We start from the raw sequence: 15,217 nt of genomic DNA, 5'->3' as shown, positions 1-15,217 counted from the left end.
GTGTGCTGGAAGCAGAACCAAGAACTGCAAATCCCAGTCCTAGAGCCTAACCACTGCCCTTATAGAAAGGCCCTGTAGAACTTTATTATAAAATGATTCCCTTTCATAGGCCTTTAAAAAAGCTCATATAATTGAATAGAGAAATATATTTGTGCTTCAGAATTCTGCATGAGTCTTAAAAACACACCTATGCATAGGAGATTGCTCACTATTAAATTCTATACAATTTTAGAGTAATAGAATAAAACCAAGGATATTGGCTTCATCCCTATTATATTTTATGGGACTTTTCCATAAAAGCAAATAATCTTGCCCATTACCTGGGAACTGGGAAAGATAATTGCCTCCTTATTTCCCTTTGGTTTCCTTCTATTACGTCCTGGGATTTCTTAACTGTAAGTCTGACTAAGACAGCCTAGTCCAAGGTCTCCTCTCTTTTGGTATGTAGACATTCATAAATGCTTTCTGACACTGCCCTTGCTTAGGTGCCTGATCCAGAGACCCCCAGTGAATTCAATGCGCTTGGGAGCAGGTTCTTACTTGGTGAATGGGGGAAACATGGTTATCTTTTTTTATTTGTGCTCGTTTAGCTTTTTAATTTATTATATGTTGTCTGGAATATCCCTTATATGGAGTATTGCACAATGAAAGGTGACAGTATATTTTATACTACATTCATAGATAAAGTGGGTATCGGTTGTTCTTATATTAATATGAATATTTAAAGTCAGAGTATGTTTCACTCAAAAGTCAACTTTATTCATTCATCAGCTAAGAAATGCATTTAAGAGAAGTATATTGCAAATTAGTAAACAATGTTTTTGTTTCTTCTATAGCTCTGCAGTAAAGGTGCAGCATTAGGGAAACCCTTCGATGCATCCCCCCAAGATATTTCAAGTATTGCCAGTTTTATTGAAACGAAGCTTGTAACCTGCTACCTAAGGATGAGGAAGCCTGACCTGGCTCTGAATCATTCTCACAGGTAAAAATGAATATTGATTAATGTGTTACTAGGGCTTGAAGCAGGGAAGAGAAAAGCAAGTATACATTTTGGACTGGAAGGATTTGAAGCAGTTAATTACCCAATCCTATGACAAGAAAAGGGGAATCAATAACCCACCTTAAAAAAAATCCCACTTGGGATAGACTAAGAGGAATGCTGGGAATTTGGTCATTAAGGCACAGCGATGCTAGAAGGCTCAAATAATTGGAAATGAAATATAATCCCTTTCTCCTCGTTATCAGTTCAATGTCAGGCCAGAGGGGACTTCAAATTCTTTCCATCAGATGGTTCTTTGGTGGTCTCAGTCATTGTCCATATCTCAAAGACCAGCACCACAGCTGCAGTCTCGGCAGAGAAGCCAGAAATCAAAAAGGCATGAAAATCAAATGCTCCCTTTGACTCTTTGGAGTCAAGATTTTGCCTGGAGTCTCCAATCAATGTTCAGGCACATTAGCATAAGCTTGCACTGCCACTATCCATCCTGTACCTATTCTGTAAACAAAGGATTTCACTCTGTGGCCTGCCAGTCCACCACTTTTCAATATCATTAAGTATATCTGAATAAACACTGCAGTTAACGCAGGTTGAGTTTTTCTTACAATTGTCTTAAGTTAATGTAAATGAAGGGAAACTACTGTGAAAGAGACAACTTGATTATATCTAAGAAGAAAGGTATGTTTGTGCCTAATACACTAGAGAAATTGGTGATGGACAATTCATCAGTATAAAAATATGATCCCTGTCATGGTGCTAAGCTAGTAATCTGCTACCTTAAGGCCAAGTGATGTCAGGGAGAGTTCTGGATGCAGATTTACAGTGATTTATGGCTCTAGGTGTTGGTGCCCCCTGAACAACTCTGCTCTGTAAATGACGCACCACATTTCCTAAAAGATTGTGCAAAGAAAAATACCTAAAGTTTGCTTATTTGCCTACTTTTGGAAACATGATAATGGAGATCCCTGCCTCATTCTAAGCACAATCCCCAAGATGCACACCGCAATAAAATGGGAGGCTAACAAATGTGTATAATAAAAATTGGCAAACCTTCTTTTGCATGTTGGGGAGGGAGGGATAGCTCAGTCATTTGAGCATTGGCCTGCTAAACCCAGCATTATGAATTCAGTCCTTGAGGGGGCCACTTAGGCTCTGGGGCAAACTCAGTACTTGGTCCTGCTAATGAAGGTAGGGGGCTGGACTTGATGACCTTTCAGGGTCCCTTCCAGTTCTATGAGATAAAAAATAAATATATGGAGATTTACCTATGTTTTAAAAATACTAGGATTGCAAAATATGGCCCTGATTCTGTAGTGAGCCTCATGCTGGGGAACCCCAGTGTTTGTTGCACAGCCAGATGGTGGGGCATTTTTGAAGTCCATGGGAGTCTACCCACGTAGAGTCATAGCAGGAGATAGGGGCCATAAACAGAGTAAATGAAGTTGGATTAGGATCTCTGGGTTACTGAAGGAATAGAAGGTCTGGTGTCGGGTTGGGGTGTTTTCTATTCTTTTTTTTTCTTGCATCTGATTTTAACAGACATTCTAACTTGCTTTCCTTTTAGTTAATAAAAAGGAGAAATGCAAATCAATAATGACTGAATCCTCAATTTAATTCAATTAATAATGCAGATTATGAAATAAATCTACACACTGTGCTTGTCAGACTGTGGAGCTGCAGGAGCAGATACAGACAGGACTCGAATATGAAAATATTCTGAGATACTATTAACATAAATACAGAAAATGAAGCATAATCAATATCTGTTTCTCAAAAAGAATAAATAAATAAATTACTCTGAGTGCTCATACTATAAATAGCTCTTAGCCGTCAGTTATCCAGTGCATGCAGAATTTTGCTTCCTATTGAGTTTTTATATCATCACTGCGTTGCAATGGTTAGGTAGTAATCATGAATCAAAATTAAAATATTAATTTCTGCATTTATTTGCATTTGCTAGACTATCTTTATTTAATTCATGTAAATCTCACTGTTTCTGCATACACTTTAGAAGCCTTATTAACTAAAAATCCTCACGCGTCTTTGTGTGCGTACACTTGCACTGTGACCCAAAGATGCAAAGCTGTTCTTCAAATGGCTGATCCTGCATGCTCTTCTTAACTGGGGTCTGGTCTACACTACAGACACACACCTCTATCCCGATATAGCACGAATTCGGATATAACGCGGTAAAGCAGTGCTCCGGGGGCGGGGGGTGGAGGGGGGAAGAAGGGCTGCGCACTCCGGCGGATCAAAGCAAGTTCGATATAACGCGGTTTTCACCTATAACAAGGTAAGATTTTTTGGCTCCTGAGGACAGCGGTATATCGGGGTAGAGGTGTATATTGGTATCACTGTGTTGCTAAGGTTGCTTATGCCGACCTTAACCCCCTGTGTATGTCAGTAAGAGCTTCTCCTGCCAACATAGCTAATGCCTCTCAGGGAGGTGGATATGCCAGCAGGAGAGCTCTCTCCTGTCAGGTTAGAATGTCTTCATTAAAGTGCTACAGCAGTGCAGCTACACCGATGCAGTGTTTTAAGTGTAGACGTGCCCCTAAATATAGCAGTTTTGTCAGTTGTGACGCTTCCTTCCAAGCATATTATATAATACGCTTAAAAGAAGCTTGTACAATGTTACAAGTGACCAAACTCCAATGTCTACGTTAAGAGGAGTGTGCTGGTTCGGAGAACAGCTTTCTCACTAACTGAGTGAAAGAGAGACATTTCCATTGTCCTTAGCTTTTGAGCATGTGTTGGAGGTACAGATGAGCTTTTCCTTACAACTGTAAATAAATCTGCTGGTTATTGTTCTCAGGACTTGAGGCTGCCCTTTTGTGCTGTTGATAACATGAGAGGAGAGGACATCCATTGGATTTTGACCATTTGGCCGGCTGACATAAAAGATGCTCACTGGGTGATAAAAGGCTATTAGAAACACTCCTAATTCATCACCAGTGTGAATAAATGCATCTGAGTTGACCTAGCCAAACAGCCACCACAGTAGCTTATTTGACCATTAGCTGTCATCATTAAGTAGCCATCAAGCCAATACCTAACATCCAGTCTAAACTAATAAAAAATACAATCCTCCAATAAAAAGTGAATCATAAAACGTTTCCATTCCCTGCAGTCCGCTTGGCCCAGGCATTATGGCATATACCAGGGTTTAATGATCCTAATAACCCCATATGGCTTGCGGAGAAATTAGATTTTTCCCTTTTGTTGCAGAAGGCAATTTTCAATTACACCAGATGGCAAAACAGTGAAGGTCTAAACTTTACGTCAAAAAACTGACTGGAACCTCAGAATCGTGTTGAGGCCTTATGTTGCTCAACCTGATCTCCAAGGTTGATTTTTATTTATTTATTTATTTATTTAGGCTCCAACTGAAAGCTGTTTTGAAACAGAACACAATGTTTCAGTTCATCAGTCTCCTCTTTTGAGCCTGTCCTTTAGAGGGTCTGGCCCAACAGAGAAATACAGGAAGCTGCAATCATGTGAGGAAACACAAGCGGCAGTGCAATGGCATGTATGACCATGTAACCAAGAGGCGCTATTATGATTTGATTTTCTCTGTCCACCTTTAACATTGAAGAGGGTGGAGACGAGCTGTGATTCAAGGTGGAGGATCTGGCAAAGCGAGACAGACATTCTGCTTTTTCAAGGAGACTTCAGATTTGTGCCTTGCTTTGCTGGTATTCTCCCCCCTCCCCCCAACGAAAACTAATCTACACTGACCCCACGTGCTTCACAGCTGGTGTGTGGGGAAAATAGTACAGTATCTTTGTATTTTCAGGAAGGAACGTCCTCCACACCCACACGTTTTCTTAGAGATGATGGTTCATGGGAATTCTCATTGCCTGACTCCTTCAGAAGTTCAAGTAGGATAGTTTAGCAATAAAATGTAACTATCCGACATGGTCAACTAGCAGGACTTCACACCCATTGTTACTTCAATTAAATTACCGTAAGTCTTCTGATTTTGTAACACAGAGGTACAGAGATGGCCAATCCGAAGGCAAGCAATGGCCATATGCTCCCCTCCATTGAGCATTGGAAAATAAAAATCACAGAAATTCTGGGTGGAAAAATGAGGTATGTTTTGGAGGACCATCTGGAATGAAAAGTTTACTATGCTCCTCTTACCAAAAAGCCACTGGCATCCCCTCAACATATGGTCCTTCAAGAAAAGGAATGTGTCAAGCAGGAGACAGTGAGGAGTCAGAGGAAAACCACCCTTTGTGGCATGTTTCCCTCTCTGAATGGTGTAAATGATGCCTGACAAAGCCAGAATTACTTCTGCCTTGATGAGGGTTGCTGTGGACGGTCTGAGAACTGTAGGGTTTAACCCAGGTTTCCCTTCAGACCCCACACTTTCTGCAGGTATTGCCACCTGCTAATTCTGCATCTCCCTTCCGTAAATGGAATGCAAGGAGGACTTTGCCCTCAGCAAACCCATGTCCCTTTTCTACTAAGGTTGCTTCTTCTGTGCCTTTTTATGTGTTCAGTGGAGGATATGGCCCTTTGTAACACCACTTGTACAATTTATGGAGAGGCATATTGATTATGTAATTGTTATGTGATAACTAATTGATAATAAATAGCATGGTGACAGCTTAAGGTAATACAGTTAGTGGGAATCAAAGGGAGGAAAAAATAACTATAGATGGGAAGAGAGGTTTGCTGATAAAACTGGAAAAGGGAGAGGAATTGAGACCAATGCTGATGATTTGTGGAAGGGAAAGGCCCTAAGATATCGTATATATCCCTCCAACCCCATACCCTCACTAACACCCACCCCCCAAAAGAAAAAGAATATGCAAACTTTCTGGAGAATCCAAATGAGTAGCTTCTAATAACCTTTAGCAAATATAAGGGGTACGTTGCAATATACATAATTGATAAGAAATTATTTAATACAAGGCTAGTCACTTGAGATGTTCTGAGACATCATAAGCTAGATGCACTTTAAAAAACACCTAGCATCCTACAATAAAATTCCCTTCTCTTATGCTGCATTTTGAATATTTCTTTATAATACAACTGCTTTATGAAAAACATTTTCAGTTAACTTCCCCACCTTTGAACTATATTTTATTTTCAGGGCAGTAGGCCAATTACATATTTGGTATCCAATAGGGTTGATCCTGCCCCACACACTCCCATTGACTTTGAGGGTGACTAATACCCATAGTGTGTATTATTTTGTAGGATTCATTCAAAAAGAAGCTCCTAAAACAGCTTTTCTTCCTTCTTAGGAGAAACACTGTTCATGATTGAAAAGATTAAAGCAAAGTCCAACAGGTTTTATGCAGGCTGAGTTAAATATCCTCATCCTAGAATTGACAGCAGTTGTAAAGATGTTAGTGAAATTTGGTAGTCAAGAAATTAGTACTTGTACAGTTGGGAAATCAGTCAGCAGTGGATTACATGAATAAGACAGGGAAAGCAGAATCTGTCCACCCATATTAGGAATAGCTCAGGCCCCTGAACTGGATGCTTTGAAACAAGACCTTTCTAAATATCCTTTCATTTAGCAAGGAAGGAGAATGTTCTCCTTGTTCTTCTCCTTTATAGCTAATGAATTGAGAGCTGGCGGGCAGATTTATCTCTTGGTTTGCAATTCAAAGTGATTCACCACTGAATCCTATGTGTAAGAAGAAAAATGTTTAGCATGGAAGATGCATTCCCCTTTCCTGTCAGAAAAAAAGATACTATGTGTATGAGAAAGCCTTGGTGTAAAAACCCCTTCATTATGTTTAGACATGAAAGCAGCTTCATGATATTTTTTGGTCTGTGTGCTAAAAGTGTCCTCCGCTGTCGCAGACACTATATTCACAGCTAATTCTGTTAGGCTGTACTACAAAAATCTGATTACACAAAACCAAGTTGTGTCTCAGACAGGGGGAGGGAGAAACAGTTGTCTCACCAACAATGCTGTGATCCAAACCCCATCAAAGTCAGAGGGAGTCCTTCCATTGATATCAGCAGTCATTGGATCAGCTGTAGTGAAGATTAAATTAAAAAGGATTTCAAACTAATTTTCAGGTTACCATAGAGGACATCTTAGGTTGTCTTCTGGGCAGGCATTCTCCAGCATTTACATAGCACCATTCACAGATGCAGCCAGTGGGGAGGTAATAGGGTATATGTCCTCCAGCTTTCTAGCTCCAGCTTTTTATTGTCCTGTTGATATCCCTCTCAGAGGGGCTGTGGGTGTCATAAATTTCATTACAATATTCCCTACAATATTTTTTTTTTGTGGTGACACTTATACCGCCACATTCTTGCCATCATGGAGAGATTGCCAATAAAAAGTAAGTATCGGAGGGGTAGCCGTGTTAGTCTGGATCTGTAAAAAGCAACAGAGAGTCCTGTGGCACCTTTAAGACTAACGGATGTACTGGAAAGCTTATGCTCCAATGAAAAGTAAGTTCACATTCCTTCTACCCTCCAGAAGATACCAGCAAAATTAACGCAGCCTCTGCTGAAGAAGGTATGTGCAAACAGATCATTACTAGGACAGTGTGAAACAAAGGTCAGATTGCTTGCAGCAGTTTTCATACATTTTATTACGAACTCAATCTGGGGCCCATTTTTTCCCTGTGCTGTTCCTCCCACATTGCATGGAAAAAATGTTGCCAGTTTTGCCCAGCCCTAGTCATTTTATGGGCCTACCCAAACATTCTGGGTAGCTTAATCGCTGGCTGTATATGAAAGCTTTCAAAAACCATTGACACACATTTTGAGAACTTCAAGTTTTGTATGCTGGGAGACACTCCTCCCTATCTTCAAAACAGCATCAATAAGGAAACTTGTTCAGAACATTAAGATGGGTGTGAGGAAATGCACCCTGTAGAGGAGCGGACTCACCCCTGCGGTGCCTCCTGCTGGTCGTCCAGGGAATTAGCTCACCAGCCTCTGGAGCGCCCTCTGCAGGCTAGTGATCTGACTCGTTCTCTCCTTCTCGGCTCCCGTGTCCAACCTAGGACCCGGTGCCCCTATTACTGGGATGCTGCCCCCTGGCAGTACGCCAAAGATCTGGGTCTCCCCTCCCTGGGGAACCCCCACCCACTATCCCCACCTTGCCTCAGCACTAGGCCACTGCCAGTCACCAACTAGCCCCTGCTCCCTGGGGCAGACTGCAGTATCGGCCACTCATCACTGGCAAGGAGGGTTTGGACCTGCTGCCTTGGACTAGCCTTGGGCTGCCCTCTGCAACCCCCAGTACTCCTTGGCCTACTCCTAGGCCGCAGCCTGGGGTTTCCAGACTGGAGCTCCCCAGCTCCTCAGCCTTTCCCCAGCCCTGCTGCACCCAGGTACTCTGTGTCTAGCTCCCTGCAGCCAGGCCCTTCTCTCTCTGAAGACATAGAGAGAGAGACTCTTGAGCGCCTGGCTCCCAGCCTTCTTATACAGGCCAGTTGGGGCCTGATTGGGGCGTGGCCCAGCTGTGGCTACTTCCCCAATCAGCCCAGTAGCTTTTCCCTTTGCCCCAGCCCTCTGCCAGGGCTGTTTTAAACCCCTCTGCAGGAGCGGGGTAACCACCCCGCTACACACCCCCATACTGTTTCCCCCAAAATGAAATCGTTAGAATCACCATGTAGCTAAACATACAAAATTCCAGACACTATGATGGGGTCAAGTCCTCAGCTGGTGTAAAGTTGAGTAGCTTCATTGATTTCAATAGATATGCTGATTTACACCAGCTGAGGATCCAGCCAATGGGACTGTTATTTTGTGGGGCAGGAACTGTCTTTTTGTTCTGTACACCTCTACCCCGATATAACACGACCTGATATAACACGAATTTGGATATAACACAGTAAAGCAACGCTCCGGGGGGGGGGGGGGGGGCTGCGCGCTCCGGCGGATCAAAGCAAGTTTGATATAACGCAGTTTCACCTATAACGCGGTAAGAATTTTTTGGCTCCCGAGGACAGCGTTATATCGGGGTAGAGGTGTATTTGCATAGCACCTACCAGAATGAGGTCTACAGAGAGACAAATAATAATTATAATTATTGTAAGAGAGACTGTATCGTGGTGGACTCAAACAGTTCTAAGACTAGTTTGATGAGTACTGGACTTTAGATAGTGAGCTACCTGGAATATACAGGAAAGAAAGAAAAACAGCCGCAAGTTAAAACTAAATTGTATAATAATCAGAATTTGTCAGTCTCATCTATATAGTGATTGTATAACTACTGAAAACAATGAAGCCATGACATTTTACGTCAGCTGAGGATCTGGTCCACTCTGTCTAATATTTTCTGGTACATTACTGCACATAAATTGTGTATAACAATGTTACATATAACGTCCAGTGACTATATTTGAATAATTATTGTATATCAGTGATGTATGTTCCTACTAGAGTATAACATTGCTGTATCTTACACCTATCTATACATCTCCTTGTGTAGGTGATGTCAAACCAGCCAGACCTCACTGTATAAATCAACATTGCATCCAACATTTACTTCTGTATACCTGGGCAATTACCTGTAAATACCTCTATCCATTAAAAATGTTAAAGCAAATGTTTGTGCAATAAGCTAGGAGTGCATTACATGCAGGATTTCTCCCAGCTGACAAATGTGGTGTCTGCATCTGCAACTTCAATCCCAAAAGCACAAGCCCATGCCACTTCAGTTAAAGAGCTCACTATGTTCTCTTCTAGGAAGTAGCCAGCTTTAAGCTTTACTGTGCCTAGCCACCAGAGAGGGACATGATCACAAGCACTAAGCCAGTGAAATACATTTGTTTGCTTGTATCTTTCATCTATAGAGACAGTCCCTTGACTTTTTTTTTCTACAAAGACTAACTAAACACAATGTACTGGTAGATAGCTAAGATGTTCCTCTTAATGTTAATCAGATGCTTAGAACTAAATCCCCATTGCAGTTGGGAAGAGCTGCAATAAAAAGATGTGCATTTCCGGAGAAAAGAGAGAGTGAGGCTGATGTTTTCCAGAGATCAATTTTTATACAGCAACTTGCCTTTCTTGCTGCATCTGGTGTTTTTGGAGTTGGGAAGTCAGGTCGAAGGGGAACTAAAGGTAGAAAACTATGGTCAAATACGCATACCTTTAATTCATGTGCCCTGATAGCTCTGGTGGGAGAAAACTGATGTCTCGTTTTTTTTTTTTCCCCCATAGAACTTGAAGAAATGATAATAGGACAAACCCTGTATTATTTTTAAGGGAAGATGTCAAGATGAAAAAATGAAAATGTCAAAAAACAGGTTGATATACTGTATTACTTAAAAACTGTTTTGTTGAGAAAAACTGACCAAATGATTTAGGAAAGGCATTTACTGGACAGTCTTTGGATTACACTGCAGATGAAAAATAAATGAAAATCCATTTCATGTTTACTTTAGTCTAGTCATTTTAATGGTGGGGTGGGAGAGGTCAGGGGAAAGTCTGGCAAGAACACAAGTTTTAATCTTCAGACATAGGGTTTTTATTTGCAATGTTTCCAATGAGAACTTCTTTTGCATCTGGATCAAGAAATAGTTGTTTCAAAAAATTTTATTAAAATTCCTTTGTCTTTATGATGTCCCCCCCCCAAAAGCACATCAGTAAAAAATTAATGGAAGCTTTGTACCTAGTGGTGAGTGATACTTCTCCACACGATACACACACAGCTCTTCATGACCCTGTAGTACATCCATTAGGCCCATCTCCTTCACTGCTGGATCTTCCCCACCTCATTTTTCTTTCAGCGCCTGTCATTGTATGGAGCCCTCCATGGCTGGAGATGGATATTGGAGCAGGACTTGTTCTCAGTGTTCACAGCCTTGCAGATTCCCACATAGTTGGATGGACCTCCAGTCTGCTCTCATTTCAGGGATGGGCTTCCTGGATTGTTGCTTTTCTTCTTGACCTCTGTTTGTATCATTCATTTTCCTTTATATGATCCCCCTGCTCACTCCTGTCTTTGTTTTTTTTACCAAAAGTGGCTTCTCAGATCTGGAGATAGTATTATCCAGGTCATGGGCCAGCTTTACCCACTTTTAAGTTCATCACATGACACGAATAATAATTATTCTACAAAAAAGCTGCTAAACTGTAGTGGTATTGCTGTGTCAAACAGCTATTCTATGTAAATCCACAGAACTTGGCATGCCTGGGAGTGTACACATCTCTGAAGAAATAACAGCATTCAGCTGAACGATCAAATAATCAAAGGCATTTTTAGGTCTCCGCTTATAGCAAGGGAGTGAGATATTTGTTGTAGGTTTTAGAGAACGCTATCATATTTTTTCAGTATAGAGTTTATAGATAGAAAGAAGGAGTTGATCTTTTTAAGATTAGGAATGAATCAGGATGAAAAAGGAGAGGTGAAATCTAATTCTTTGAGATTCTGCTACAATTCTGTATTTATTATGAACCTATCAGAGTACATCCTGCTCTAAGTCTTGTAGAAAATGCGTTGCTAACTACCAGGAAATTATTGATTTTTTTCATTGCTGTTGCTTAGCTCTGGTAGAGCCGATAACTTGAAAAAAAATCGATGTTGCTATTATCAAGTGTTGACTACAGTTTATAACAGCAATAATCTCCTTTAAAATCTCTTCCTGCAGCACCAGTTATCATTCAGTTTGTTAAAGTGTTAATGCCTTGGGCATTCTGATCATTAAATGTCAATAATATTTGAAGTCCTTTGGGATTGCTTTCTGGCTAAACTCAGAGTTTGCCTCAGAGTCTTTTGAACTTCCAAGTTCTCCAGCACTGATTGCAAAAATGTAGTATCTGACGCAGTATCTGTCTATCGTTGGTAACAGTGATCAACCTTTTAAAAAGATGGTCACTCACCACAGCTAAATTATAACTAATATTTCAAATTACTGAGGGGGGTTGGGTACTGTATCCTAGATAAATCCTTGTACCGTCCTTGTGACTGTAGTATCTAAGCCCTTTCTAGTAGTGAAATTGTAATGTCAGCAAAGAAGTAGGATCCAGATTCACTCTGAATCTCTGTCCCCTGCTTACACCAAAAGACATACTGCCTGTCTATTCTAATAGTATAGTGTATACTAGTTTTCCTTACACCTCCTAGTGATATAGACCCCGCTTCTGCAATTGGATCCATGTGTGAGGATACCCGCATTCAGTGAAGTCAGTGAGGCTGAGAAAGGTACAAGGATTCACCCACATAAATCCAACCTGAGTGGGACTATCCTTTGTTACAATTTTGGAAACACTCTCACTGGCTTTTAGGATTTTTTAATTAGTTATGTGTGAATAATTCCTTTAAGATAATAATGTAAGATTATCATCAAACCCAGAAATATAGATGACAGATAACAAAGGAAGTTCTACAATAATATGTGGTATCTTTGCTGATGTTATATGCTAGCTAAATGCAGTATAACGTGCGCTCACTGGGACTTTAATAGCTGTTTCTGTAACAATAGGCAAAGCTATAAATGAAATTGCATTTATGATACAAATTTAATAGACATTTTAATAATGCCTGTTCATCCATCTTAGCTGTCAAGGGAGAAAAAGTGATAATTCATTATTGGGTTTTGGGAGATAGATTCTGAAGTGTGTATAGAAAGTGTGTACAGCATGTGCCTTATTCAGAGTTTGATATTAACGATCTTTTAATAGTGTAACAATTTGAGGTTTAACTTGATCATCTCTTTTACATTTCAAAGGAGCATTATTTTGAACCCAGCCTATTTCCTGAACCATCTTCGTCAAGCTGCTGTATTTAGATGGTTGGAACGATATTCTGAAGCTGCAAGGTATGGCTGGCATTTGTGGATTTTCTACCTCTAATGTTTTCCCTACAGCTCCTTCGTTCCAGCTCTCAGTACTACAGACAATTGGGGAAATAATTTCCTACAGCTCATCAGTACTAGGGACATCATCATGTGTCCATGCTTCATTCTAGTGGTCCATGACTTTGTCAGAACCCCTTGATAGATTCAAATTCATGTAATACATAGTGATTGCTCCTCCTTTCTATATTAAAGTGCTACTAGAGACCCTGATACTGCATCATGAAAGTCCATGGCAACTTTGGTTTCAGTGAGCATAGGATCAAACCTATAGGAGAGATCTGATCCTGCTGCCCTTATTCACATGAGTAGTCTCACTAAAGTCAATGGGACTGTTCACGTGAATAAGAACTGCTTGCAGGGGTAAGTTCTTGCAAGATTGAGCTTTACTTGTGTGTTTATACTGGAAAAATGTGTAGACGTTGTGCAGTAGTGGTGCAGCTGCACTGGCACTACCAAATGGTGGAAACTGAAGTGTTGGCAGGGAGCAAATATTGTTACCACCTGACAGGTTTATATGAAAGAAGTTACCTTCCAGGAGGTGAGTAAGGTTGCCTAGTGTAATGCAAGAAGTAACTATGGCTGGTCCACACTAACCCCCCATTTCAAACTAAGGTATGCAAATTCAGCTACGTTAATAACGTAGCTGAATTCAAAGTACCTTAGTTTGAACTTACCGCGGGTCCAGACGCAGCAGGCAGGCTCCCCCGTCGATGCCGTGTACTCCTCTCACCGAGCTGGAGTACCAGTGTCGACGGCAAGCACTTCCGGGATCGATCTGGGATCGATTTATCACGTCTAGAGAAGACGCGATAAATTGATCCCAGAAGATCGATTGCTTACCGCCGGACCCGGAGGTAAGTGTAGACCTACCCTTATATACCTATGTTACTGCTTCTACTCAGCACTTATATAGAACCTTTCATTTGAAGAGCATAAAGTGTTTTACAAACCATTAGTGAATGAAGACAGAACAGGCGTGAATTAGGTAAGAGATATAGAACAGTCACTTCACTCACTGCTGAAATCAATCACCTGTGGCATAGAACATGGTAGCTGTTTAACAATGAATGGCAACCCTTAGACAACAGTTTAGTATGGGAAGGGAAGAATACTTTATCCAACCAAAACTTCAGAAAGAATTTAGGGAGTCCGCTTGTAATTATCTCTAATGAACTTTGCCCAGGAGCTGTGATTAACACCCTGTAAAAGTTGTCACGGGATCTTGGACCACAAGTGATCTGAATCTTGGTTTTACATCTCTTTCTAAAGAAAGTACCTCCAACAACCCAATCTCCCTAGCATCTTGCTGGGGTATTGGGTCAGTATTGATTCAGAGAAAATTGCCACCTATTGAATCACCAACACTCAAGGTTCAGAGTAGCAGCCATGTTAGTCTGTATCCGCAAAAAGAAAAGGAGTCCTTGTGGCACCTTAGGGACTAACATCTTGCACAGTTTTAAAGGTTGTAGCAGGAGACAACATTATTCCATGACTGGCAAGGAAGCCTGATTAAAGCGTCTATTTTCAGATCCATTAATTCTCTGTTATCCCACCAACAGGCAAGAGGGTTTTACTTGAAACCAGGTAGAATAATGTATTTTTCACTTCCAGGAGTTGACCTTTCCTAGAAAGTAATGCATAGAAAATGAAAGTATCTGAGAGCATAATGTGATCCAAGAAGAAAATGAGGTGCTCAGATAACTAGTAACAAAAAAAAAGGTGGTTGGTGTTGCTGCAGATAAGTAATCATTCAACAGGAGTACTGCATCAGCAAGCAGGAAGGAACCAGGTCAGCTTTTTTTATGTCAGGAAGCCTTCATGGAACTAGTTGTTTTTAAATGAGATTATGATGTATTTTGCAAAGGAGGAGAAATTTCTGACAGATGGAGACCAAGTGGATCCAAATAAGTGACAGTAGCGTTGTGAGTTTAGCTTAGTTTACCATAGTATTGTAATAACTGTGTGGAGTTTTTGTTCAGCCTTGTGTTAAACTAAGCTAAGCAGAAGCATCTCTTTGGAGTCAGTGGCATCAGTCCGACCCTGTTAACAATGTAGAATGCAATCTGTCTGTTACAGATAGACTGCAGTATGCAGGTGTTTAGCTGCAGTTTCTAAAAGTCTAAATATGCTTTTGTTAGCATGAGCTGTCATTTATCTTTGCTTGCTCTATGTATGTGAATGAGGTTAGTGTGTTTCCTTGTGTAATTTTTTTTCCATCTTAGTTATTATTATACATATCCAGAACATTGTTATAGGCTGTGAACAATTGTTTATGGTTGCGATAGCATACATGTATACAGCAAATGGGCAGGAATAACTCAGCCCACCTGGTGCCCAAGATAGAGAACTATTGATCTCTTTGAGGATATAGCAGTCTAAATTCCCTGGAGCAAATTCTGTTCTCTGTTCCAAATTCAGAGATGAT

The 15,217-nt window shown here is 40.8% G+C and overlaps 1 protein-coding gene across 1 annotated transcript in view; it reads left to right on the top strand.

Moving 5' to 3' along the window:
* The window catches only part of SPATA16 (spermatogenesis associated 16), a 121,193-nt gene that overhangs the window by 21,559 nt on the left and 84,417 nt on the right, over positions 1-15,217 (top strand). The window contains exons 2-3 of the mRNA XM_054040820.1: positions 837-982; positions 12,664-12,753. Coding sequence (XP_053896795.1) covers positions 837-982; positions 12,664-12,753 — 236 coding nt within the window. The remainder of the gene's footprint in view (positions 1-836; positions 983-12,663; positions 12,754-15,217) is intronic.

Source organism: Malaclemys terrapin, chromosome 9 (assembly GCF_027887155.1).
Source record: "Malaclemys terrapin pileata isolate rMalTer1 chromosome 9, rMalTer1.hap1, whole genome shotgun sequence".
In the NCBI taxonomy this organism is placed as follows: Eukaryota; Metazoa; Chordata; order Testudines; family Emydidae; genus Malaclemys; species Malaclemys terrapin.
The sequence above is the reverse complement of the archived record's forward strand: the minus strand, read 5'-3'. Positions and strand labels throughout refer to the sequence as shown.